The sequence below is a fragment of the Cotesia glomerata genome, linkage group LG2 (genome assembly GCF_020080835.1).
Source record: "Cotesia glomerata isolate CgM1 linkage group LG2, MPM_Cglom_v2.3, whole genome shotgun sequence".
NCBI classification, from domain to species: domain Eukaryota; kingdom Metazoa; phylum Arthropoda; class Insecta; order Hymenoptera; family Braconidae; genus Cotesia; species Cotesia glomerata.
In genome coordinates this window covers 25,823,225-25,848,707 of record NC_058159.1, presented here as the reverse complement: position 1 = coordinate 25,848,707, position 25,483 = coordinate 25,823,225, and the positions used below count along the sequence as shown (strand labels likewise).

The 25,483-nt window shown below is 28.5% G+C and overlaps 3 protein-coding genes across 8 annotated transcripts; 1 reads left to right on the top strand and 2 right to left on the bottom strand.

Moving 5' to 3' along the window:
* The first annotated feature begins 1,993 nt into the window (after positions 1-1,993).
* Positions 1,994-5,647, top strand: LOC123260008 (epoxide hydrolase 4-like). 2 transcript variants are annotated; one of them, XM_044720904.1, is made up of 6 exons: positions 1,994-2,095; positions 3,750-3,874; positions 3,957-4,229; positions 4,389-4,543; positions 4,802-5,050; positions 5,146-5,647. In XM_044720904.1, exons 1-6 carry the CDS (start codon positions 2,009-2,011, stop codon positions 5,322-5,324), a joined length of 1,068 nt encoding a protein of 355 aa, XP_044576839.1. In that variant the 5' UTR covers positions 1,994-2,008; the 3' UTR covers positions 5,325-5,647. The 2 variants fall into 2 exon arrangements, with proteins under 2 accessions (XP_044576839.1, XP_044576838.1); XM_044720903.1 differs by lacking the exon at positions 1,994-2,095 and adding an exon at positions 2,102-2,513.
* Positions 5,648-5,912: 265 nt separating this feature from the next.
* LOC123260006 (organic cation transporter protein-like) lies at positions 5,913-14,079 on the bottom strand. Its single transcript, XM_044720901.1, has 9 exons — positions 13,835-14,079; positions 13,417-13,706; positions 8,994-9,097; positions 8,756-8,910; positions 8,090-8,258; positions 7,678-8,018; positions 6,336-6,643; positions 6,115-6,254; positions 5,913-6,044 (listed from the first exon to the last, which is right to left on the bottom strand). Exons 1-9 carry the CDS (start codon positions 13,854-13,856, stop codon positions 6,008-6,010), a joined length of 1,566 nt encoding a protein of 521 aa, XP_044576836.1. The 5' UTR covers positions 13,857-14,079; the 3' UTR covers positions 5,913-6,007.
* A 1,194-nt stretch (positions 14,080-15,273) lies between these two features.
* LOC123260005 (organic cation transporter protein-like) lies at positions 15,274-23,408 on the bottom strand. 5 transcript variants are annotated; one of them, XM_044720897.1, is made up of 10 exons: positions 23,183-23,408; positions 20,818-21,165; positions 18,828-19,117; positions 17,900-18,003; positions 17,660-17,814; positions 17,400-17,568; positions 16,695-17,038; positions 15,739-16,046; positions 15,505-15,644; positions 15,274-15,428 (listed from the first exon to the last, which is right to left on the bottom strand). In XM_044720897.1, the coding sequence occupies exons 2-10, from the start codon at positions 20,837-20,839 to the stop codon at positions 15,392-15,394; spliced, it is 1,569 nt and encodes a 522-aa protein (XP_044576832.1). In that variant the 5' UTR covers positions 20,840-21,165; positions 23,183-23,408; the 3' UTR covers positions 15,274-15,391. The 5 variants fall into 5 exon arrangements, with proteins under 5 accessions (XP_044576832.1, XP_044576831.1, XP_044576834.1 ...); XM_044720896.1 differs by having other exon boundaries at positions 20,818-21,041; XM_044720899.1 differs by having other exon boundaries at positions 20,818-21,036.
* Between the last annotated feature and the right edge of the window lie 2,075 nt (positions 23,409-25,483).

The window sequence follows — 25,483 nt, the reverse complement described above, 5'->3', positions numbered from 1 at the left end:
CTGAGACATTTCTTATTTTACTGCCCTAGATGTGTAATATACTATTTTCTATTGACGTTCACCATAAAATTATCGAAAAATTAAACGTAATATTGAGGTTCATAGTGAAAATTTGTAGATTTGATCTACGTCAAAAATTTTATAAACCACATGAGCGCTTAAGGCATGCCACATTTGGATTTGCCAAGCTTTTCTTTTTCTTTTTCTTTTTCTCCTTGACACTAATGTAAAATGGTTAAAAATAAATATAAAGATATTTATAATATTTTTTTCATGAAAAATTATTTACCTTCCAAACATCATTTGCAACCACGGCTTAACATATAAAACCCATGGCTTGTCTTGATTCCAAACAACGCAGTTAAATTAGGCTTCACAAAGCTTATTATTTTTGTTCCACTTAAATTTTATACCTCGTACTTTGATAAATTTGCCACACATATACATAAAAAAGAATCAGCGTCATGTTTATATTTTCTCGATGACATTTTAACTTCTTCTAGACTTGATCTGAACAGTTCACTAGTCTTTACCACTCCAGCGCCAGCTGGAGACATTGTGTAAAGGTAACAATCCCCTCTTTTTAGGCGGTAAATTTAAATATAACGAAATTTTGTATTATATTGAGATATCGATCTCAATCTATGAAAACTTGCAAATATGTGTTAATATGATAAATAATAACTTTTTTAAAAGCAAAGTTTAAATGAAATGTAGATATTTTCCCTTTATTTTGGTGCATAATCAAGCGAATGATCATAAAATAAACCTTAGGACAGAACAAACTTTTTTTTTTGGGTTGTGTAATTTGTACGCTTAATAGGGGATCCAATATTTTTTTAAATAAACCGCTGATTGTTAAAGTACATTAAATTCTGTTTAAGTACATTTTTTCCATTAATGTATAAAATAAAATGCCTCTTTGGAAAAAATTCACAAAAAAACGCGTTTTTTCTGCCTCGCAAGTGGATATAACCCTTTAATAAAATAGAAAAAAACTTAAAAATTGCCAGTTGTGTTATGTAAATATGACTTTAATTATGAGTTTTTAATACTCAAGATTCGAGTGAAATAAATAACATTCCAGATATGAGGTATACACAACAAAAAATCTATTTCATATCTGACATAATAAAACTAAACAAAAAAAATAGGTCTTATCATGCTTTGAAACGTGAGTTATTTAAATCAGAGATAATGAAATTTTGTTCATTGAACGTTACATTGGAAATAGAGATTGTAAAAGAGTTAAATGGGGGATAAAATGAAATAGAAGGGACCAAGTACAAAGAAAGTTTATATAGCACATGGACCCGCGGGCGTTATCCTGGTTTTATAGTAATGCTACGAATGAAAGTTGCGACTGACAAACGGATGAACGAGAGTCGCTCGAGGAAAAAATATGTACCGGGTATATTGAGTAAAGTTTTGAGTAATGGCATGTATCTCCGCGATGCTATGAAACCGTCCAAATGGAATTGTAATTGAATATTCTGATGTATACAATTTATGGTATATGGAACTTCAATTTAATAACCAATTATGTACTAATCTTTTGTGCCGTATATTTTATTTTATTCCTTTTTTTCCGATTTTTTATTTACACGGTAAAAATTTTGTGTAAAAAGTTTTTATGCTTAATATTTAAAAATTTTTGTGTTGATTTAACACAATAGTATTAAAATTATTAAATATTAACGCACAAAAGTATTAAAAATTACACATAAATTTATTTTAGAGAACATTTTTTGACGCAATGACGAACAATTTTTTCCTATGTATACTGTAGATATTTTCGGACTGACGAATTTTTTCCAATAAAAAATTAAATTTATAAATTTCAATAGATTCTAATTTATCATTTATTATTAAATAGTTTAATCACAAAACAAATTTCAGAGCTACCAAGTGTCGAGTTATTAAAGTGCGCTTACTTTCGTTTTATCTTTAAGAGTTTTTTTCCTTTTATACATGTATCGGGTCAAAAATCCTGATAACGACGTCATTCATGTGCTTCAAGCTAAATGTTGTGGGCACAGTCCAAGATAATTCGGCGATCAGAAACGCGAGTTTAATTTTCACTGCACTAAAACAAGTATTTTATTTCTATTATTTTAATTAATAAAACAAAAATGTCCAATCGATCACATTTTTTATCAAGTAAAACAATGATTAGTTGAATTAATACTTCAAAAAATTTATATACGTGACGATGCATTATGTTGAAGTAATAAAAATAAGTGAAGTGTAGGGATAGTTATTAATTCCTAATTATTAATTATTAAAATAAAAATATTCTAATTATGAATGTGAATAATATAGTCCAAGTGTCGTTGTGGCAACAAACAAAACTTCACATTCTTTGTTTTGTATACGGATTTTACTTAATATTAAAGTGTTTGGTAAAATGGACATGGCATCGTAAAAACTTATTTCGTTTGCATCAGCGCGATAAACCGCCGCCTTGTCTTGTCGACAATAATCTCGGTGAACATTCTTACGTCAAATTAAAGGTATACTACCGATTACTCATTCTCATTACTGTCACTTATGTTACTTTTATCTAAAATTTTTTAAATAGAAAAAAACAAGAATATCAATTAATTAGCAGTAAAATAGGCAATCAAAATTATCGTGTCATTAACTTTTTTGTAATCGCTCTGACCTCGTGATAATAAAATTTTCACTGCTTGAATTTATTTTTATCTACTGGATTGGAGCTCGTATGATCGTGACGTTATGAGGCGTCATTGATTAATAAATAAATAAAGTTGTTTAATTAAATATTCTATCAATTGAATAAATATTTAATATTCTGTAATTAATTAAAATTTTTAAACATTGTCATATTATGAGTAGGGCTTTTAAGATTTTGCATTTTTTTTTGTTCTTTAAAGCTGGAGATAAATTAGTTATTAGGAATGTAATTTTGAGTTTATGGCCAAAAAATTATAACTTATTTAAAATAATAGAATAATTTAATGATTAATAAAAATTTTGTCTAAGAAAAATATATTTAAAATATTTATGTCAAGCTTTTATTATTATTATTATTATTATTATTATTATTCCTCTTTTTCTCCTAGCTCTACGCTTTTTCTATTTCTCATATTGGACCTCAGCAAGTCCCACCCGACACTTTATTTTTACTTTAGTTTTTGCGGCTGTGGACTGACTTGTGCTTTCTGTACCGTATTCACCCTGAACCTCACTTCTCAGGCTGTTGGAACAGAACCATGGGGAAACCACAGAGAAAACAGACAAAACACATGATAGTACAGTCGGAGCTGGGCTAAGTCTACAGTGATTGATAAGAAACTCTTCTTTATCGACCACTGGAGCATTAGGCCACTCTCCTAGTGTGCGCAGAGATCCCCTGCGCTAACCAACGCCGACTAGAGTGGTCACCCATTCAAGTTGTTGCTTAAATGGGTGATCACCCAAGTCAGACGTGTGCCGCCCGGCTATCTCTGCCACTTTCAGAAGCTGGCAACGTAACGCGCATATTTTTATTTATAATCACTGAAAAATAGTGGTGTGTGCCGGGATCGAACCCGGGTCCCACTCTTTCGAAAAGAGGGCACCGAGCCGACTAGGCTATTGCCCGCCTCTGCTTTTAAAATTATAAAAACATTAAAAATTTTGAATTCGATCATCAGAAATAAAAAATTATAATTACGTACTTTAAAAAAAAAAAATTAATATAGAAAGAAACTAGTCAATAAAATTAATTAATTTAATAATTTCAGGGTATAAAACTCCATTATGTAGAAACAGGAGAAAAGTTTCAACCATTATTATTATTACTGCACGGTTTTCCCGATTGCTGGCTGTCTTGGCGAGAGCAATTGCCAATTTTATCAGAGCACTACAGGTTTTTATATTCCTCTTTCTTTCCTAATTAATTAAAATTCCTTATGTACAAATAAATTTCGATAATTTGCATCAATTTACAGAGTGGTCGCTTTGGACTTGAAAGGGTTTGGTGACAGCGACAAACCGACCAGAAGGCGATCATACAGAATAGAAGTTTTAATTAACGAATTAAGTCAATTCATCTCGACACTGGGAGTCGATAAATGCAGCATAATTGGGCACGATCTTGGCGGTCTGCTCGGCTGGTTTATGACGATACTTCATAGCGACATAATTGATAAATTTGTCGCTATATCTAGTCCACATCCGAATCTTTATTGGGATGAACTATGCAAGAATAATTCTTTTTACAGGTAATTTGTGAAATTTAATGACTATTTTTTTAAATTTCTTCATTATTGTAATTTTTTACGAATCATTCTTCCAATTTTCTTTCCAAAAATAAAAAAATTTATAACTAATTTTTAATAATTAAATGCTAATTTTTTCGTATTAATATTTACTTGTCATAGATGGATGCACTTTAGTAGACTTCCTTTCCTACCAGAAATAGATGCTTTGAAGGAAGACTTGTCAATAATTAATGACACTTATAAACATCTACAAATAAATAAAAAAAATGAAAAAAATTATGTTGAAGCTTACAAATATGCTTTTAGTAGAAGAGGTAATTATTCTACTTACAATTATTAAATTATATTTTTTATAATTCAATTACTAACAAAAATTTTTGTTAAATTAAACATTTTATTCAAAAAGTTTTTTTTAACAAAAGCTACCGCTTGTTACCAATCAATGAATAATTATTGAACAAAATTAAAAAAAAAATTCAGCAATCAATTCGATTGAATGATTATAATCATCGATAAAATGATTAAAAATTATATTATAATTATTAATAGTTTTCTCACATTTTTTTGAAAAGAGGACTGGACCGGGCCGATAAATTACTACAGGAACCTACCATTCATTCGTGTAAAATCGACAGAACCGCTTGTCAACCAAACTTTGTTGATAGTAGGCAACTCAGACCCCTTCTTTTCTCTAGAGAGCATCGTTCATAGCTCAGAATACACTTCAAAGTCCAACATCAAAGTTATCAAAGGCGCGCAACATTTTCCACATCAGGAAAAACCCGACATGGTCAATCAAGTAATCCTGAACTTTCTGATAGGTAAAAAATTTAATATTTTATTGTCATATTTTTGAATAATCTTCACTAATACTAAAAGATATAATAATAAATAATTTAATTAATTTTCTTCGCAGGACCTCCGGTACCAAGTGAGAAGACTAACGGCAAAAGCATCGTTTCAACGTGGCTTGGTTCTTTGAGCAGCACTGTAAAGTATGGAAACCAAATGATTGATGCTGTTCACAAAAAAACTAATGATGTTGTTAGTCATCTACCGCATAAAGTACCCTATCTTGGTCATACAACTACCTAGCGATCAATACCACTCAATTTTCTTATTAAATTTTTATTTATAGACTAAACTTCATTGGTTGTTTAAAGGTACGCCGTGCAAGGATTTAGTTTCAGAAATTTTAATTTTTTTTAATAAAATTTTGGGAAAATTTTTAAGTCAGAATATAAAGTTTTAATATTGTAACTTTATTTTATTTGATTTAAAAATTTATTTGAGATGTAATTATAAAAAAAAATAAAATTTTTGGGATTTGTTTATTATTACGGCCTAGTTTTAACGAATCAATGAAGATGATAATGTAAAATAAAAGACTTTTATTATGATTTAAGCAATTATCCGCATGAAAACTTTTGACTGTCTATCCTAGGAATGGAAATTTAAATTACAAATTCTTTGGTTTAATTTCTTAAGAGCGGTTTATATTTGATTTTCAAACGTGTTTTTCTCATGTATGTGATAAAATTTCGAAAAAAAACGCTTTTTTGAAAAATTTGTATTTATTTATGCATAAAATGCGTTTTAAGATTCCATTTGTTGTACAAGTATGACAGAGATACTTTCGTTTGTCCAATAGAGGGCGAGAGAGAGAAAAAATGTAAACCCTTCTTAAAAAATTGATCGACAATTTTATAAAAATGATACATTACAAGTAATTATAAGTAGTTTATATAATAATATTGTAATATCTAATTCCAGTTAGTTTAACTCGGACTCTTAACAGAAGTTTTTCGTGAGTTTCTGCAACAAAATAAAATGTAATTTTTAAATGCTGTTTTGTAATAAATAATTAGTAAACTTCGATACTTACTTTTTGAAATTTTCACCGTCTTCAATAGTCTCTGGAAGCTTACAATTCATTGTTTCTGGTAACCAGTAACAGAGGATGGCTCCCAGGATTGGGCTTATACCAAAAACTAGTGGAACTATCCAATAAGCGAGATCATCAATCTATAAAAAGATGGTTAATTATCACTGATTATTTCAAAAAAATAACTGTGAGAAAAAATAAGAAAAAAGTTTATATCTTACATAGTCAACCAAAAACGGCGCAACAATGCTGCCGAGTTTGGAAGCGACACTGCAAACGCCGAACCCAATATTCCTGACTACTGTTGGAAACAGTTCTCCGGTGTACAAGAAAATTGTAGGGAAGCTGACAGTCATACAAGTGATACCGATTGTTGCTAAAATCAGTTTGATTGTATCGTTGTCGTAAAATGCTATTATTAGCAGCAAGCTTATTCCTGATAGAACATTTGCAGCGATTAAAATTTTCAGACGAGATACTCGGGAAATTAAAATGTAGACCAGAAGAAGTCCAGGCAGTTGAAAAGCAGCTAGAAAATTGAAATGGATACAATGTTTTTGTGTAAATTATCCACGGAAAAAAAATAACATGTGAAAATTATAGAAATTACATGACTATTTTATCTTGTACACTGAAAAAAAAATTTATTTTGAAAATAATGAGCAATGTTGTAATAAGAAACTAATTTTTTGAAAATTTTAAACAGTTTCATTTCGTAGCTGAAGAAATAAAATATTTCTCACAAAACTTTCGTGGCGAAAAAAGTTTTCTTGATTTGAAAAAAACAATTTTAGATGAAAATTCGCAAGTTGTCTATCTGAAATTGTTTTTTTTTTCTAAATTGAAAAAACTTTCTTTCAACGAGATAAAAATTTTTTTTTTCTTCGCTAAGAAATAAAATTGTTTAAAATTTTAAACAAATTAATTTCTTGTCACAGCAATGCCAATTTTTGTCCAAAGAAATTTTTTATCTCAGTTTATTTAAAAAAAAAAAAAATAAGTTTTGCTGGAATGGATTTGTAAAAGTAACATACCCAAGAAAAAAATTTTATATTAGTTATATGAAATCAAATTATTTTTGAACATATCGACGGTCTAATTAACAATTAGTCTAATTCCTTATTTTTTAAGGGTGATTTTTTAATATTTTGATATAGCAATAGTCGAATTATAAATTATTTGAATAATCCAAACCAAAATATTATACCTCTATTAGATATTAAATTATTTTTTAAAGTGATAATAAATTTTAAATTAATTGTTTTTTTGTAAAAATAAAAGATTTTCTAAAATGGAGTTAGACAATTTGCTAATTAGACCGTCGATATATAATTTTTTCAATGTAAAATTTACAAATCTTCCAAGACTAAATTTATTTTTTTTTTTTTCATGCTAAATTTATATTTTTTCAATGTAAAATCAACGTTTTCAAGTTTACAGTTTTACAATGAAGAAATTACATATCTAAAAATGTAAATTTCAAAAATTTTTCTGTAATTTTGGCAGAACTTTTTTTTCTTTGTGATTATTCAGACTAATAAAAAAGTTTTTGATAAAGCATACCTGAAATAGCAAGATCACTTAACACATTTTCGCTCATGCGACCAAGGTATTGTTCAATGCCAAAAAATACCATGCCGCATTTCAACCAATTGAAGACAATGAACAGTGTCTTTATTCTCATATTGGGTGTTCGCACCAAATCTATAACATCATAAGTTCTTTGTTCGGCATCAACGTCAACATTTTTGGTAATTATGGACAATGACTTTTCATGGGCTTCTATTGCTTCAGTGACTTTTTCCTCAGATATTTTGTTTATTTTGGCGGCTTTTAGCAATACTTGGCGTGCTTGTTCTACTCTGCCAACTGCTAACAACCAACGTGGAGACTCTGGGATTAACCTAAGGCAGTTAATTTTATTAGAATGGTATTAATAGAACATAATGATTAGTTATAAAAATAATAAATGTACCAGTAATAGGAGATCAATGCAAATGCTGGAACAGTGGTCGTTAACCAATAACCGTTCCAAGTTCTTGTCAAATATGAAAATAATGGCACAGTCAAAAATCCTAACACAAAGGGAATGTGGAACATTGTCAGGATATTTGAACGGGTTTCAACGCCAACAATTTCCATCACTGAAATTTTATTAAATTATCAATTTTTGTTGAAATTTATTGTACGGAAATTTATGAAATTAAAATTAGCCATGCGAATTAAGTTAACCGACATTTAAAAATTTTTATAAATTTTTTTATTAAAAAAATCATTACGAAAAAATAAGAAAAAAAAAATTTCATCTGTAAAAAATTTGAAAAACTACACGTGCAATTTAAAAAAAATATTTTGTTGTACTAATTAAATGATTTAAAAAAATCAAAAAATTAAAAACGTTGGCTAACTTCTGCATCATAAATTAGCCGACAACGAAAAATTTTTCATTTTTCTTTTAAATAATTTAATTAAAAAAAAAAAAAATATTTTTAAAAAATTGTACGTATAGTTTATCAAATTATCTACAAGTGGAATTTTTTCTTTTAATTTTTTTGTAATAATTTTATTAATAAAAAAAATTCTGACAACTGTCAGAAGTCTGTTAATTTTATTTTCATTTTTTAATATGAGCTTTACTTACCGATTACAAAACTAATGAGCATAGTTCCACCTGTTGCGATGGCAGAGATAAATTTGAACAGCAAAAACAATTCAAAAATGGGCATAAATGCTGTTATGATTCCTGTTATTGCTTGAAATATTACTGCAATCATCAAAGGTTTTTTTCTACCAATCCTAAATTCAATTAAAAGTTATTAGAGTTTATTCTCTTCTTTTTTTTTTTCAATACTTTTTTAAAAATTAATTTAAGTACTTACTTATCAGCAACTATTCCAAAGACCATATTACCAATAAGAATACCAAATTGCGTGAAAGGTTGAACCAAACTAAGAAGATATTTACGACCGCATACCAAATCCCACTAAAAAATCGAATTTTCATTTAATTAAATTTATTTTGACTATTGATTACCGAAAATTTGAATTCGTTTAAATAGTTTAATAATAATTTTTTGCTCGACGGGCAGAAAGCGTCAACTTTCGGCCCGCTGCGCTAAACGAAGTTGCTCTTTTCTGCCTTCGTCGAGCAAAAAAATAGTATACACTCCACGGGAAGTAAATAAGAAAGCCTCAGATCACATGTAATTGTTGGCCGAGGCGAAGCCGAGGTCAACAATTACATGTGATCTGAGATATTTCTTGCTTTACTTCCCTAGGTGTGCAATTGGCAGGGTGCGAAGTATATGGTGGGGAGGGCTGGCGCTGACTACCACTTTTACGTGTAAATCTTACGGGAAGAGCATGATTTAACGCTAATGGCGGCCACTGGAACTAAATTACTCCATTTGATTTAACATAGGAAAAGCATGAAAATTGAGGGCAGCACCATCGTGCACTTAGCCAATAGGTATCGAAATAGGACTTAGCCAATAGGACGAAATGGGTATCACAAATGTTCAAAGAAATTCTAAAATCTTAGCTCCTAAAGGTGAAAAACAAGTGGGTAAGGCTACAAGTGGAGAAAGAGGAGCTACTACAACCGTTGTATGCTCATTTAGTGCTTCGGGAAAATACATTCCTCCGTACTTTATTTTTAAAAGGAAGCGCATGAATGCTAATTTATTGCGAGGAGGAGACAGTAATATGGTTGCAACAGTTAGTGACTCTGGTTGGATCAACGAAAATTTATTTGTTGAGTGGCTACACCATTTTATTTCACATGCTAAACCAACGCCTGACAAACCTGTACTATTGATTTTAGATAATCATGAAAGTCACATCAGTCTTGAATCTTTTTTATTATGTCGTCAGCATGGAATAATTTTGCTTTCACTTCCACCACATACTTCCCATCATCTGCAACCATTAGATTTGACATTTTTTGGTCCTTTAAAAAGAGCATATTATCGACAATGTGATTTATATATGGCTGAACATGTAGGAAGAAGAATTACTCAATACGAAGTTGTTGAATTGTTCACCAGAGCATATAATAATGTCACTAATATAGAAAAAGCAGTTAATGGATTTAAAGCAGCAGGTATACATCCAATTAACCGTGAAAAATTTGAAGAACTTTTTAAAATTTCAACATCTGTAGAACCTGAGTCTATACCTTCTGAAAACTTATCAGAAGTTGCACAACCTAAGAGCGCAACTGAAAATTTGCCTGACGAACAGTTATCGTTGAATCAATCGACAGATTCAATCAATTCATCAGTACCCCTTACTGATATTGTAACCCTGCCTACCTTACCAAAGAAAAGCACGAACCGAAGAGTTAGAAAAAAACATTCAGTGATTCTAACTAGTTCTCCAATGAAAGAAATTTTAGAGGAAAAGAATCAGAAAAAAATAACTAAAAAGCAGGCAGAAGAAATTAAAAATAAAAAAATTAAGACTGGTACATTAACTGAAAAAGGTGTGAAGAGCTTAGGGAATTTCCTTGGTGAAGAGCAGGTTGAAAAACCAAAAAAAGTCACGAAACCAAAAAAAGACACGAAACCAAAAAAACAAAACAAAGAAAATAAACAAACTCAAAATGACTATTTTTATATTTTTTGTGCGGGAAAATATAAAGAACCACCCACTGAAGAATGGATAATGTGCTATGGATGCAATTTATGGGCACATGAAGAATGCAGTGATGGTCAAAGCACGAGCAAAGGGTTCCTCTGTGATTTATGTAAAGATTAAGGTAGTTGTAGCGTGATAGGCATTTCAACAGAAAATTATGAAATTTTTTTTATTGAAAGATAAATATATTTATAATTCACTACCAAAATTTCAGATCAATTGACCGCACCGTTTTTGAGTAATTAATTTTTGAAATTGCATCTTTTACACGTAGCGGTATAGAGAGATGATAAAGTTAGTATGAAATTATTTGCATCACTCGAATGGTATGGAAGATTTCATACTAACTTTACCATCTCTCTATACCTCTACTTGTAAAAGATACAATTTCGAAAATTAATTACTCAAAAACGGTGCGGTCAATTGATCTGAAATTTTGGTAGTGAATTATTAATATATTTATCTTTCAATAAAAAAAATTTCATAATTTTCTGTTGAAATGCCTATCACGCTACAACTACCTTAAATCAAATTTTTCTCCTGCCTAAGACGAAAGTTCAAATACCTTCCGCTTGCAGCCGGAATAAAGCAGCAGTTTCTATCCTCGGAATAAATGAACGCGCACGCGCAATAGTGCCTACATCGGCTCTCACGCATTGTACGTTCTTCTCTTTAACAGCCGAGACCAGTGATTGCAGTTTCAATCGGCTTAGCGAAACGAATGGAAATTTTGAAAAAACGTTTTTAGAGATAATAGATAATTTAATAAACTATTTCACCACAAAGCGTTTTTTTCAAAAATTTCATTCGTTTCGTGAAACCAATCGAAACTGCAATTGCTATGCTGTTGGGAGTGCGACAGAGATAGTTCCGTTGAACTCCGTGAGAGCAAAGCGAGAAAAAGATGGTCTCGCCTGTTAACACATACTTTTTCCGTCAGCACTTCATGTTGCGTCATTAGTGCAATATACTATAATTATAATAAAAATAATGTAATTTAGTGATAATGTGATTTATGATAATGTTTAGTGATAATTTAGTGATAATGTTATAGTTTGAAAATTTCAAAAATTATCATATTGTACCAAAAAAAGGTTGATTTACATAAAATATGTTAAATCACCAAGTCACTAGAATTATTCTTATATTAAAATTATCATCTAATATTATTATTAAGATTATCCATAATTATTATGAAATGAATACTTATAATTACTATTAATATTTATCAATATGAATATTTGAAGTTATAACACAAAATTAATTTTTTTAATATCTTTACTTAAATAATAATTTTAAATTATTAGTTATGATAATTTTAAATTAAGTCACTAAAATTATTCTTATATTAAAATTATCATCTAATATTATCATTAAGATTATCCATAATTATTATTAAATGAATGCTTATAATTACTATTAATATTTATCAAAATGATTATTTAAAGTTATAATAAAAATTATTCTGTTATTTTCATAACACTAATGATTTTTTTTAATATCTTTACTTAAATAATAATTTTAAATTGTATTTTTTCTTGACTGGGGCTCCGCCCCTTCCCCGCCGGGGCTTCGCCCCTGGATCCCTTCCATGATTACCTACGATGCTATTGCATTAAAAGATTCGCGAACTTTCGGCTTGGCAGGAGAAAAAATAGTATGTGTGACACGGGACGAAAGTACTACATCCTCACCCGCGTGTTTGCCACCCTCGCCTTCGGCTCGGGTGGCAATCACACACGCGGGACAGAATGTAGTACTTTCGTCCCTTGTGGCACAATATACTATTATTCCTTATTTATCACATATTTTTTACTTATCTATTAACAAATTACTTATCTACGTACTGCTCAAGATAATTTTATTTAAAAATTTTAATTTCCTAAGTTAAATATAAGTTGAAATTATTTATTTATGTTAAATTATTCTACTTGTTACTATTTAATCTGAACTGTCCGTGATTACCCCACCACTGTCCGGGATTACCCCACAGATTTGAGAGGATCACGAAAATGACACTTTTCTTCTTTTGACAAAAAAATTACTTAATTTTCAAATTTAATGAAATATGATTAAAATTAATAAATAAAACCTTTATCTTTGTTCTTAATCAATAAATTAACAGAATTTTCATTTAGTATTTTTAATATTTACTTTTTTCCTTAGGTGTCCGTAATTACCCCACTCTCCCCTATACTATTTATCATGCTGTGGTGAAAAATTTTATATTTCAATTAAAAATAATGGAAATAAATAATTATTTTTATTAATGTTTGTTATGTAAATCATTTCCGTGACGTTTTAAATGAATTATCTATTAATTCAATTAATAATTCTTATCATTAAAATTGTTTGAAAAGTTTTGTCACTAATTCTTATCATGATAATTAGTACTCAACGAACTTTTTATCTTAATCTTGTTAACAAACTTTAGTAAATAGATTTTTTGACAACTATAACATGTTTTATAATATAATATATAAGTCTATTAGTTTCAATTACTTAAAAGGAAAAATTCCAAAAAATACTTCTGATGAAATATTTTAACAAAAAAAAATTTTTTTTAATTATTGTGCAGCTTATTTTTTTGTAATAACAATAAAAATAATTATTTGACTCCAAGTTTTCTGAGATTAATTAATAAATTTAATAAAAATTGAATTACCTCACTGACAATTGTAGATTTAAAAACACTGTCATCATAAGAAAATTTGTCGCATGGAACTTCTGGCAAACTCTCATTTATTTTAACAGAGCAAGCTTTAAACATTGAATCATTGGAATTAATTGGCGCTGGAGAAATACACATGAAATCTTGTGCAGGTGCGATTACGGCAATCGCGAGCTGATTCCATGCTGCAGGGAAATTTATTAGAGAAATCGCTAGTGTTATTATTATTTGCCAGCGTCCCATGGAGCCCATTGCATCCTGAATAGGATCCAGGATTATTGGATCTAAGAAAAATTTATATTATTTTAAATAGAAAAAATATCAAGCGGTATTTTTGGAAATTAAAAAAACTTTTTTCTTATTTTGACCAAAAATATTTAGTAATTTTTCATAAAAAATGTAAAATACTTACCAATTTTTGCAGTATCTTCCATTATTCTTTATTTTTGCAGTAATGTTACAGAACTATTGATATTACTAAATCGTGTTGATTGAGAATGCAGCCGGAAGCCTGTTCAATATTATATTTCACAATATATTTTCCGGGCTCTTCCGGCTGCTTCTCGGTAACAGGTATGAAACTACACTGAAACTAATTACAGTAATGAACATTACGGAGTACCTTCTCCCTACTACTGCTTACTTATATGCCTCATTTTCATTAGGCTTATAATGTAACAAACGACGATCTAATAACAATACAATACTTAAAGGACTGATGCAAGGGGCTGAAAAATTTCAACGAGTTTCATCAGTTTTCAAAAACTGCAAAAGTAATAAATAGTTTTGGTTACGTAATAAAAATTTTTTTGTTTCAAAAACAAAAACTTGCTGCATATTTGAAGTAATGCATGATTTTGTTGAAGAATTATAGCAAGTTATTAGTAGATTTCATAGAAATCTAACTATTGTATTGGTCCTCATGATGTAACTTTTGAAAGTACATATGGTTCAAAAGTTTATATATGTATGTATTTATTCATACTTCCATACTAATATTATAAAAAGGAAAGATTTAATTGTTTGTTTGTTTGTTTGTTTGTTTGCATTAAATAGGCTCCGAAACTACTGAACCGATTTGAAAAATTCTTTCACTGTTGGGAAGCTACACTATCCCCGGGTGACATAAGCTATATAACATCATAATGAATGTTGAAATTTTTGTTAAATACTCGTGCGAAGCCGGGGCGGACAGCTAGTATATTTATATACAGATGGGATAGAACGCAGCTTGTCATCACGATGGTGTCTACAATTCGCAACGAGATCTTTACGAAATTCAATATATTTATTCTACTGATAAACACAAAGGTCAAGTTCAAATATGATCTTAATTGGTCATGTAGTTTTCAAATTACAAGACCAAAATTTTTGAAAATCCTAAAAATACACTTTTTTACAGTTTATTTATCGAATAGCTTTTGAATGCGACATTGTATTAAATTTCTGTAAAATGTACCTAAAAGCTCTTTAAATAAGCTTTAATATTTATATTTTGTTGTATGTCAAATAAAAATTACAATAAATTTTGCTATCTTTTTACGAAATTTGCTGTCGCATTGGTTCTTTTTTCTCGAAATTACTGAAATTTTAAAACTTTTAATTGATTAAACGCCTTTAAACTTATTATTTTTATTTAAGTATGAAATACGCTTCCATTTTGACTAGTGAATAGCCTCCTTTTTAATTTTTTTCAAATAATTTATGATTTTATTCGCAGATTTTTCGCTTAAATCAAATGAATTGTTTTTCTTAATTTTCTATGGTAAAAAATGATAATCTTTACAATTAAATTCAAATTTATTTTTCAAAAATCGATTATATTATGTATCTATAATATAAAAATATGCAAAAATATAATTTTCTAAATTTGAGTCAAAACTGATGATGACAATGATGATAAAAAAACACATTTACAGTTTTGAGATAATAAATAATTACTAATCATAAGAATAATCACTAAAATTATTTAACTTGGACACTTGTCTTGACAAATTTTGCTCCTCCTAAAAAAAGAAAAATTTTTCTCATCAAAAAATAATAAAAACAATATTTTTTTATAATATTCTAAAAGCAACATACTTTTTGAAATTTTCACCGTCTTCAATAGTCTCAGGTAATTTGCAATCCATTGTTTCAGGTAACCAGTAGCAGAGAATAGCTCCCAGAATTGGACCCATACCAAAAACTACTGGAATTACCCAAAAAGATAGCTTCGCATTCTGCAATTATAATTAATAATTAATAAGAAAAATTTAAAATGTAAATGTAAAATTTAAAATGTAATAAAATAATATGAATTAAAAAATACTGTACATTGTCGATGAACAATGGCGCGACAATACTGCCGAGTTTGGAAGCGACACTGCAAACGCCAAACCCAATATTTCTAACTACAGTAGGAAATAATTCTCCAGTGTACAAGTATATTGTTGGGAAGCTCACAGTCATGCAAGTAATACCGATTATAACCAGTATTAATCTTATAGTAGGGCTGTCCTGAAACGCGATCATCAATAGCAGACTTATTCCTGATAAAACGTTTGCGCATATCAGAATTTTGAGACGGGACACTCGGGATATCAAAATATACACAAGAAGAAGTCCTGGGAATTGGAATGCCGCTGAAATTAAATAAGTTTATTATTTATTGCTTTTAATTAAAATAAATCAAGTTCTATAAGCAAAATTACTAAAAAATACTTTAAATAATTTATCTTAGGTTTGATTTGTAAATATTAATTATATTTTTCCAAAAATTTTAATTTTTTAAACATTAATAAATTATCAAAATTATTGCACTTAAATAAATAAAATTAATTACTTCAATATTACTGAAATTAATTTTCATATGAAAGTTTTTATAATTTTTAATAAATAAATGGCTATAGAGAAAATTTATCAAAGAAAACTTCTCGTAAAAATTAAACAAATATTGATATAATTATTTTCAATATTAAAATTTATTTATTATACCAAACTAAGAAGAAGGTTAAAAAAATTAATTAAAAAAGTTTTTAAGTCTTTTTTTATTAATAATATAAGTAAAATTTTTCTTGGAGTGAATTCTTAATAATTAAAAATCATTCCGTAAAGTATATTTGCATTAAAAATATTTTTTTATTTTCCACTGACACTTTTAATTAATGAAAAAGAAGATTATAATTTACAAAGTTCTACAATTTTTTACTCAATACTCAAAAATATAAAAATTGGAATTACAAAATCTAAAATTCGGATGAAAAATAATTGGAAAATTTTATGTTAATTACCTGAAATAGCAAGATCACTTAACACATTTTCGCTTATGTGACCAAGATAATGTTCAATTCCAAAAAACACCATGCCACATTTGAACCAATTGAATACGATGCACAGTGTTTTTATCCTCATATTTGGTGTTCGTACCAAATCAATAACACTGTATGATTTTGAGTTTCCATTATCATCAACTTCAGTGCTGGTGTCTTGTTTCAGTAAATTTGTGTGATCGTCTATCGCCATAGAGACTTTGTGCTCGGGTATTTTGTTCTTTTTGGCCGCTTTCATCAAAATTGACTGCGCTTTTTTAACATTTCCTACTGTTAAAAGCCATCTTGGAGACTCGGGTATCACCCTGAATTAATATAGTTCAAGAATTCAATTTTAAAATGATATATTTTATTATATACTATTCTCACAATTAATAATTAAAGCCAAGATTTTTGCACTTTTGGAATGAAGGATTTAAATTTTGATATTGAGGCGAAAATATTGATCTTAGAAAAAAAGTTTTCAAACAAAAATTGTAGAAAATTTAATTTTCTACAAAAGATATCTCTTATAATTTTTGCATACAACCAATATTTTCACTATAATTGCAAAATTAAGATTAAGTAAGATTCATTCTAATTATGAAAATTTTAATTTTGAAATTACAGCTTTATGATTTTTTTTATAAAATTAAATTTTGAAATAATGATTTATGATGAAATTACCAATAGTAGAAGAATAGCGAAAACGCAGGAACAGAAATTGTCAACCAATAACCGTCCCAAGTTCTAGTTAGGTATGAAATCAATGGAACACTTAAAAATCCAAGAAGAAATGGGATGTGGAACATTGTCAGGATTTTTGAACGCGTTTCAATGCCGACAATTTCCATGACTGAAATTCATTTTTTTTTTTTTTTTTGATTAATGAAACACAATATTTACAATAATATAATTAAGCTTAAAGAAATTTAAATTTAACCTACCAAGGACAAAACTAATGAGCATAGTACCACCGGTAGCAACGGCAGAAATTACTTTGAATAACAAAAATAATTCGTAGGATGGCATGAATACTGTTATAATTCCTGCTATAGCTTGAACTATTACAGCAATCATTAATGGAGTTTTTCTACCAATCCTAAAATTAGTTAGAATAATTATCATTAATAAAAATTATTAATAAAATTATTTTATTCCTAAGAATTAATTATAGGTGAACTTACTTATCAGCAACTATTCCAAAGAGCATATTACCCACAAGAATTCCCAATTGAGTCAAAGGTTGTGCAAAACTTAAAAGATATTTACGCTCGCAAACTAAATTCCACTGAAATAAATACATTTATTATTTATTTTAATTAAAAAAAAATTTTTTAAGATAAATTTATTTTTTAAGTAACATAAATTTAAATAAAGTAAAAAATTGAATTACTGATTATGTTTCTTACAGTGGTTATAATTACTACTTCTACTTTATTTTTTATTAAGACGTGACGATATATCTCGGGTATAATAACTAGAATAATTTTTAATTTATTTAGAGCGGAGAATCCTTTCAACGCTATTAAAGTAAATTAAAGTTAAATTTACACATGAAGCAATAATTAATAAAATAAATAATCAAGAGTTAATTGTCTTATGTAAAGAAATTGTATGAAGATGAATTATTTTATAATTATAATTACAATTCTGGTCATTAACAGATTATTTATATTAGTGAAATTTCCCACTTTAAATAATTATTTTTATTTTAAATAAAAATATGTGTGTTAATTGTTATAATTAATAAAAAGTGAATAAAATTATTTGATAATATTGACAATTGTCATGATAGTGAGTGATGACTATAAACAAACATTGGTTATCTTTTTCAAAAAATTTTATTGCTTCACTAGTGATAATAAAAATATGACACTGGTAAAACGATTAAAAAATCTTAATTTTCATATAAAATTAATGCCGAGAATTATTTTTATATCTAATACGACATTAATGATCATCAATTTACAGTAGATTATTTTAAGATTGCTATAGCGTATTTATTAGAATAAGAAGATGTGTACGATCGTTTTGAATGAAATTTTTCGATTTCTTCAAATAAATCCCATAATTAATATTTTAATTAGTAAATTTAATAAAAGTTAAATTTACCTCACTGACGATCGTAGATTTAAAAACACTGTCATCATAAGAAAATTTCTCGCATTCAACTTCTGGTAAACTTTCATTTACTTTGACAAAGCAAGTTTTTAGCATCGAGTCATTTGGATTAATCGGCAGTGGAGATAAACACATGAAATTTTGTCTAGGTGCGATTACTGCTATAGCGAGTTGATTCCACGCTGCAGGAAAATTTATCAGCGAAATTGCTATTGTTATTATTATCTGCCAGTGTCCCATGGTGCCCATTGCATCCTGGATAGGATCCACAGGTTTTTCATCTAAAATAAAGTCAAAAACTTTTTATTGTAATTAAAATGAATTGAGATAAATCCACATACTTCATTAATTCATTAATATTATCAGATTTTATTATTTTTAATAATTTACTATTTTTTCCGAAGATCGGTGTTTTTACTAATTAAAGAGTTCTATATTTCTATATTTCAAAGCCATTATCCCCGATCCAAATTGATGTTAGACTAATTTTAAATTTTACATTAAATTTTTATTTATTAAATTATTTAAATTTTAATTTTTACTTATTATTTATTTTCACAACATTATTGTCGGTATGAGCACTCATACCATCCTTGGGTGAATATATCTAACAATTAAAAATCGGTGGCCGAAAAAAGTCTCACTGAGTAAAGAATATAACATCTTTCCTTAATCTTAAATTAAAATAAAGATTTTTAATTGTTAGATATATTCACCCAAGGATGGTATGAGTGCTCATACTGACAATAATGTTGTGAAAATAAATAATAAGTAAAAATTCAAATTTAAATAATTTAATAAATAAAAATTTAATGTAAAATTTAAAATTAGTCTAACATCAATTTGGATCGGGGATAATGGCTTTGAAATATAGAACTCTTTAATTATTTTTAATGATAATTAATTAATTAAAATGCAGGATGTAAAAACTTAGCCAATCAGCTATTAAATTAATTAATCTTTTATTTATTGAGAAAAGAAGAAAAATTTTGTCTCCGTTATATTTATTTTATAAAATGTTTTTTTTTTTCTTGTTAAATTCAGTATCATTGAAAAAGTCTTGACCTCAATTTGTGCCTTTTCAAAGTTTTATATGATTTTCTAAGATAGTTAATTAATTATGTGATAAGTGGATCCAAAATTTTGGCTGAAAATATTACTTATAAAAAAAGTTTTTGAGAAAAATTTGTTAAAATTTAATTTTCTACGAAAAACATCTCTTATGATTTTTTTATACGATATTTTCACCGTAATTTTTTAATTAAGATTCATAATGAATGAATGAAATTTGTTTTAATTATAAAAATGTTAATTTTTAAATTGCGGCTTTTTTATTGATCTTAAGAAAAAATTATGAGAATTTTTTTTATAAAATTAAATTTTTAACAACTTTAAAAAAATAATTCTCACACTACCAATATTTTTGCTGTAATATCAAAAATTTAACACCATTTATCATTAATTGTTTTTTTGCAATTACTTCAAAAATTCTGGCCATAATGATTAGTTTTCGAAGTAGTTATAAATAGATAAAAATTTCGCGCTAGATAAAATTTATTTATTTTGTTTTGTAAATATGAATGTGGTTATATCTAAAATATTTATTCATATAATTAAGAAAAAAAGGAAAATTTTATGACTAAGGTATTTTTATTTTAAAAAATATTTTTATAATTAAATTTTGTATCATCAGAAAGTTTTTGATGTAAATGGATGTTTTTTTATAATTTTATATATTTTTGGTGGTAATCACTATTTTTATTTAAAATTTTTCGAGCAGTTTTGAATAGTTTTCTTAAGTCTATAAATTTGTTTTGTGAGATTTTCTTAAATTTTCTATTAAATTATTGTAAAAAAAAACCTGAAAAATTGCTAATATATGATTGAATAAAAAGCATAAACATATAATATAATTGGTTTGATCTCTACATCCTTAATTTTTATCATCATCAAAATAAATATTTATAAAATGAATACTCACCACTTTTAGTAGTAACAGTCATGATTTAAGAAAATAATTATTAATGAAAAACACACAAAATTAAATTATTAAAACTGTTGAAATCTTCACAAACCACTGAAGTTTATTTAGCAGCTAACATTTCGTTTTTCATATTATTGCATACAATGTTCGATGTCCAATAAAATTCGATTAACTGACTAAAAAAAAGTTCCTTCTTCTCGTAAATTATCAATTAGACTGATCTAATAATTTATATGTCAATGAACTTATAACTTATACCCAGACTTTTTCGCTCACTCCGTACACAGTGTATTCAAATATTTAACGTGTAGTAAAAGAGATTATTTCTTTGTTTGCTTTATATAACTTTGCAATTAAAAATTTTTATTAATAGACAAGTGAGTTGAGACGTAGAAAAAAAATTTTTTATCTTTTTAAATTTTGCTTTAATGACATTATATGAGAGATACCAAATTAGGTAACTTTTCAAGAAGCATAATCATTACAACTATCTACGTCGTAATTTATTAATTTTATATAATTTATAACGATAATTAGCGACCCGCAGTTGTTATCAGACTGCCGAAAATTACGAATTATGATGGAAGAAATTTTGGTTAAATAATTTTTTTAATATTTATAATTTGGGTTCTTTTTAAAATAAAATTTAAAAAATGAGATTACTATGCTAGGATCAATAATTAGAAATTTAATGGATCAAACTTATAGAACAACCAATAAATTATTTAAAACTCTTTCAAAAAAATTTCTTCAAGAGAAAAATTCTTTTAAGAGCTTCATCATCATAATAATTAAGTAGATAAATTTTTGAATCAAGGAATATTTACTTAAGCCAAAGAAAATTTCTTAATTCAAAAATTTTTATATTGATTTAAGATAATTAAATTTTTTAAAATTATGTTTTTGGTTCAAGAATTTTTTTTTTTTAATCAAGTTTACTTTTTTAACTTCCCGCTAAGAAAATTGAAAATTTTCAAAAATCGGGAAGTTATTGGTTTTACCTCGTTTTTCGAAAATCGAGTTTTCATCAGATCTCGACGTTTTGAGGTCCTAGGAAGCTTTCCTGACTATTCCCGCGAGGGTGTCACTATGTCTGTATGTGTGTGTGTGTGTGTGTGTGGGTGTGTGTGTGTGTGTGTGTGGGTGTGTGTGTGTGTGTGTGTGTGTGTGTGTGTGTGTGTGTGTGTGTGTGTGTGTGTGTGTGTGTGTGTGTGTGTAAGTATGTAAACCTCTTATAACTTTTGAACGGTTGAACCGATTTCATCGCGGTTGGTGCCATTTGAAAGGGCTTCGCGAAACTTAGATTTCCTGTTAATTTGAACCGATTCGGACCGATAGATTTTGAGAAATTTGGAGAAATCTAAAAAAAAAGTAGGAAAAAAAATTTTTTCTGAAGTGGTTTTTTTGGGATAACTTTTAAACGGCTCTACCGATCGATTCCAAAAACTAATCAGCTCTCAACCTTGAAAAACCACGTCGATCACCGCCAATCCGGTCAAAATCGGTTGATTCGTTCGAGAGATATCGTGAACGAAAGAAAACCGAAAAAAGTGTTTTTTCAGAGTTACTCCGAAATTTCTAGTTTGACCAATTGAAACTTAGAAATTCTTTATGAGGCTTAAAAAACTGCGTAGAATGCCGTCAACCGCGTAAAAATCGGTTCATTCATTCAAAAGTTATTGCGGTATGAACATTCAAAAAATAGTGTTCTATGAAACTTCTATCAGACTTTTGAGCTCAAAGAGCTCAAAAGCATAGAAAAGGTATCTTTTTGAGCTCGGAGAGCTTAAAACAACACACAGATTGTACTTTTGAGCTCGAAGAGCTCAAAAAAGCGGCCAGGTATTAACAGAATCAGCGGGAAGTTGCAGGGATGGCCTTTAGGGTCAACCGTTTTCCTAATTTTTTTAATACCAAATTTAACGATAAAAATAATTAGTTGCTCGTCACAAAATTTTCCTTTTTTATTCAGCTATATAGATTAATCAAAGTAATTGCACGCAGTAAAAAAATTTTCCGTCATTTTCTTCACAAATCATTTGTAAATCTACATACTTTTGTGTAGTTTATAGGTAAACGCTTAATATCGATACTGCCATTCTAATACGTCGTATCCCACATTTATAAAATTTTACAGCAGACGGTAAAAACAGTTAATTTTTAACATTGATTAAATGGGATTCAACAGATGGAAATATTTATTTAAAAATAGTTATTAAACTATTAGACCTTTAAATTTTTAATATGACTTGCATAATATTGTTGTGATTCTATTTTTCAAAAAAATTGAATATGTCAAATTTTGTGGGATACGACGTATTAGAATGGCAGTATCGATATACTATACAAAAAAAATTCATACACAAAATTTTGTTTGACGCGACCATGAAAATTTTATACAGTGTATTTTTTTAAAATCTACTTCAGAATTACGCGATTTTTCGGTATTTATTGAAGCTTAAAAAAAAACCATGCATATAACACAAATTATTTTAACACCATTTATAAAGCGACCGTAAAGTATTCTCCACTCAGTCTAGACAAAACTTATCTTCAGAATAAATATTACATTCTGTGAAGTAAGACGAATTTTTAACTGAGGGAATATAAAGATAGACAGTTCAATTAAGGGGTAATAATTAATAATTGACTTGACAATTGTATCAATTGAGTAGCGAACTCTTACAATACAATTTATATCCAACCTTGAAGCAAGAGAAGAAATTCAATGTTTAATATCGAATAAATTGACTTAATATTTTTGGATTAAATTCATTGTAATCATTTATTAATTAAATTTTAAACAGAGTTTGATAACTGAACAACATATTTAAAAGACATTTTTAAATTAGCTTCTTTTACATGTGAAGATATGGAAACTCGAACATTAATTATAAAATCTTCCCTGATAGCCACAGTTTCAGACCATCCAAGTTGGTGTCAGATAATTGCCACCAACTTAGCGGCAACTTGCGGTCAACTTCCGAATTTGTAACTGTTGGCGTCAAGTTGGCTACAAGTTTCTGGGAAAAACAAGACCAATCTACTGCCGCAATATGTCGCCAAATTTCTTGAGAAACTTGTCGTCAACTTGGTGCGAAAGAGTTTCGAAAGCAATTTTTGCCGACAGCTTGGTGACCCCTGATAGCCAAGTTGGTCGCAACTTTCCGTCGATTTACTGCCGCAACTTGTCACCAACTTGGCGGCAAGTCGTGGAAATGAACTCGGTTGTTCACCAAGTTGTCGGCAAAAATTGCTTTCGAAACTCTTTCGGACCAAGTTGACGACAATTTTCTCAAGAAATTTGGCGACATATTGCGGCAGTATGTTGGTCTTGTTTTTTTCAGAAACTTGTAGCCAACTTGACACCAACAGTTACAAATTCGGAAGTTGACCGCAAGTTGTCGCTAAGTTGGTGGCAACTATCTGACACCAACTTGGTTGGTCTGAAACTGTGGCTATCAGGGACAACTTGGTGAACAACCGAGTTCATTTCCAAGACTTGCTGCCAACTTGTCACCAACTTGGCGGCAACTCTTGGAAAGTAACTCGGTTGGTGTCAACTTGTTCACCAAGTTGTCGGCAAAAGTTGCTCTGAAACTTTTTCACACCAAGTTGACGATAAGTTTCTCAAGAAATTTGGCGACATATTGCGGCAGTAGATTGGTCTCTTTTTTCTCAGAAACTTGTAGCCAACTTGGCGCCAACAGTTACAAATTCGGAAGTTGACCGCAAGTTGTCGCTAAGTTGGTGGCAACTATCTGACACCAACTTGGTTGGTCTGAAACTGTGGCTATCAGGGTAATAAGGTAAAAGCCCCAATATATGATCATATACTGGTACATGATCATATATTGGGGCTTTTACCTTACGGGAACTATTTTATCAATAAGATGACAATATAAATTTCTTCCTGCATTAATGAGAAAAATTTTTTAATTTTTCGAATTTTTGTCTATTACACTTATTTATTAGAAAATTTTTGAAATATTTATATTATAAAAACTTTTAATAATTTTTTTTTATGAAGAAATTATTAAAACTATTAGAACATAAACAATTTTTACGTTTTTTGCTACAGTAAATAAACTTATTTAAATATAAATTGACAATTATGAAATGTATCTAAACATTTGTAATAAAATAATTAATAAAGAATACATTCAATCGATTCTTGTGTTTTAAGGATATTTAATATTTGATGTTTATTCAATTTTCATACAATATTTCGCCATTAATTATACGGTGTGAAAATTGTTTTGAATTATTAAAAGTTATTAATTAAAGTTTTTTTCATGCCTACTGGTCAAGTGACTAGTGAACCTTATTCAAGCCAAGCGATGGACATTCCATCTGCACTATTGGTCGAGAGACATTCTCTCTTTGCATTAAGTATTCAAGTTCGATGGACCCCATAGAACTAATGCAAAGAGAGAATGTCTCTCGACCAATAGTGCAGATGGAATGTCCATCGCTTGGCTTGAATAAGGTTCACTAGTCACTTGACCAGTAGGCATGAAAAAAACTTTAATTTATATATACATAATGGGTCATGAAGAAAAAAAATAATTATTAAAAGTTATATTTTATAATTATTATTTTTGTGACCGAATTATATGTAATATATAAATTAAAGTTTTAGCGCCTAGCGGTCAAGTGAATA

Bases quoted from the DNA above. Each gene is read 5' to 3' on its own strand.
- LOC123260008 (XM_044720903.1), top strand. From the start codon at position 2,304: ATGAATGTGAATAATATAGTCCAAGTGTCGTTGTGGCAACAAACAAAA. The intron at 3,875-3,956 runs GTTTTTATATTC...ATCAATTTACAG, and splicing joins ATTTTATCAGAGCACTACAG to AGTGGTCGCTTTGGACTTGA. The intron at 4,544-4,801 runs GTAATTATTCTA...TTTTTTGAAAAG, and splicing joins ATATGCTTTTAGTAGAAGAG to AGGACTGGACCGGGCCGATA.
- LOC123260006 (XM_044720901.1), bottom strand. From the start codon at position 13,856: ATGGAAGATACTGCAAAAATTG. The intron at 8,019-8,089 runs GTACATTTATTA...TAACTGCCTTAG, and splicing joins GCATTGATCTCCTATTACTG to GTTAATCCCAGAGTCTCCAC. The intron at 6,644-7,677 runs GTATGCTTTATC...TCAATTTTCTAG, and splicing joins AAGTGATCTTGCTATTTCAG to CTGCTTTTCAACTGCCTGGA.
- LOC123260005 (XM_044720897.1), bottom strand. From the start codon at position 20,839: ATGACTGTTACTACTAAAAGTG. The intron at 19,118-20,817 runs GTGAGTATTCAT...ACTTTATTTTAG, and splicing joins GACTGTTACTACTAAAAGTG to ATGAAAAACCTGTGGATCCT. The intron at 17,815-17,899 runs GTAAGTTCACCT...AACTAATTTTAG, and splicing joins TTTGGAATAGTTGCTGATAA to GATTGGTAGAAAAACTCCAT.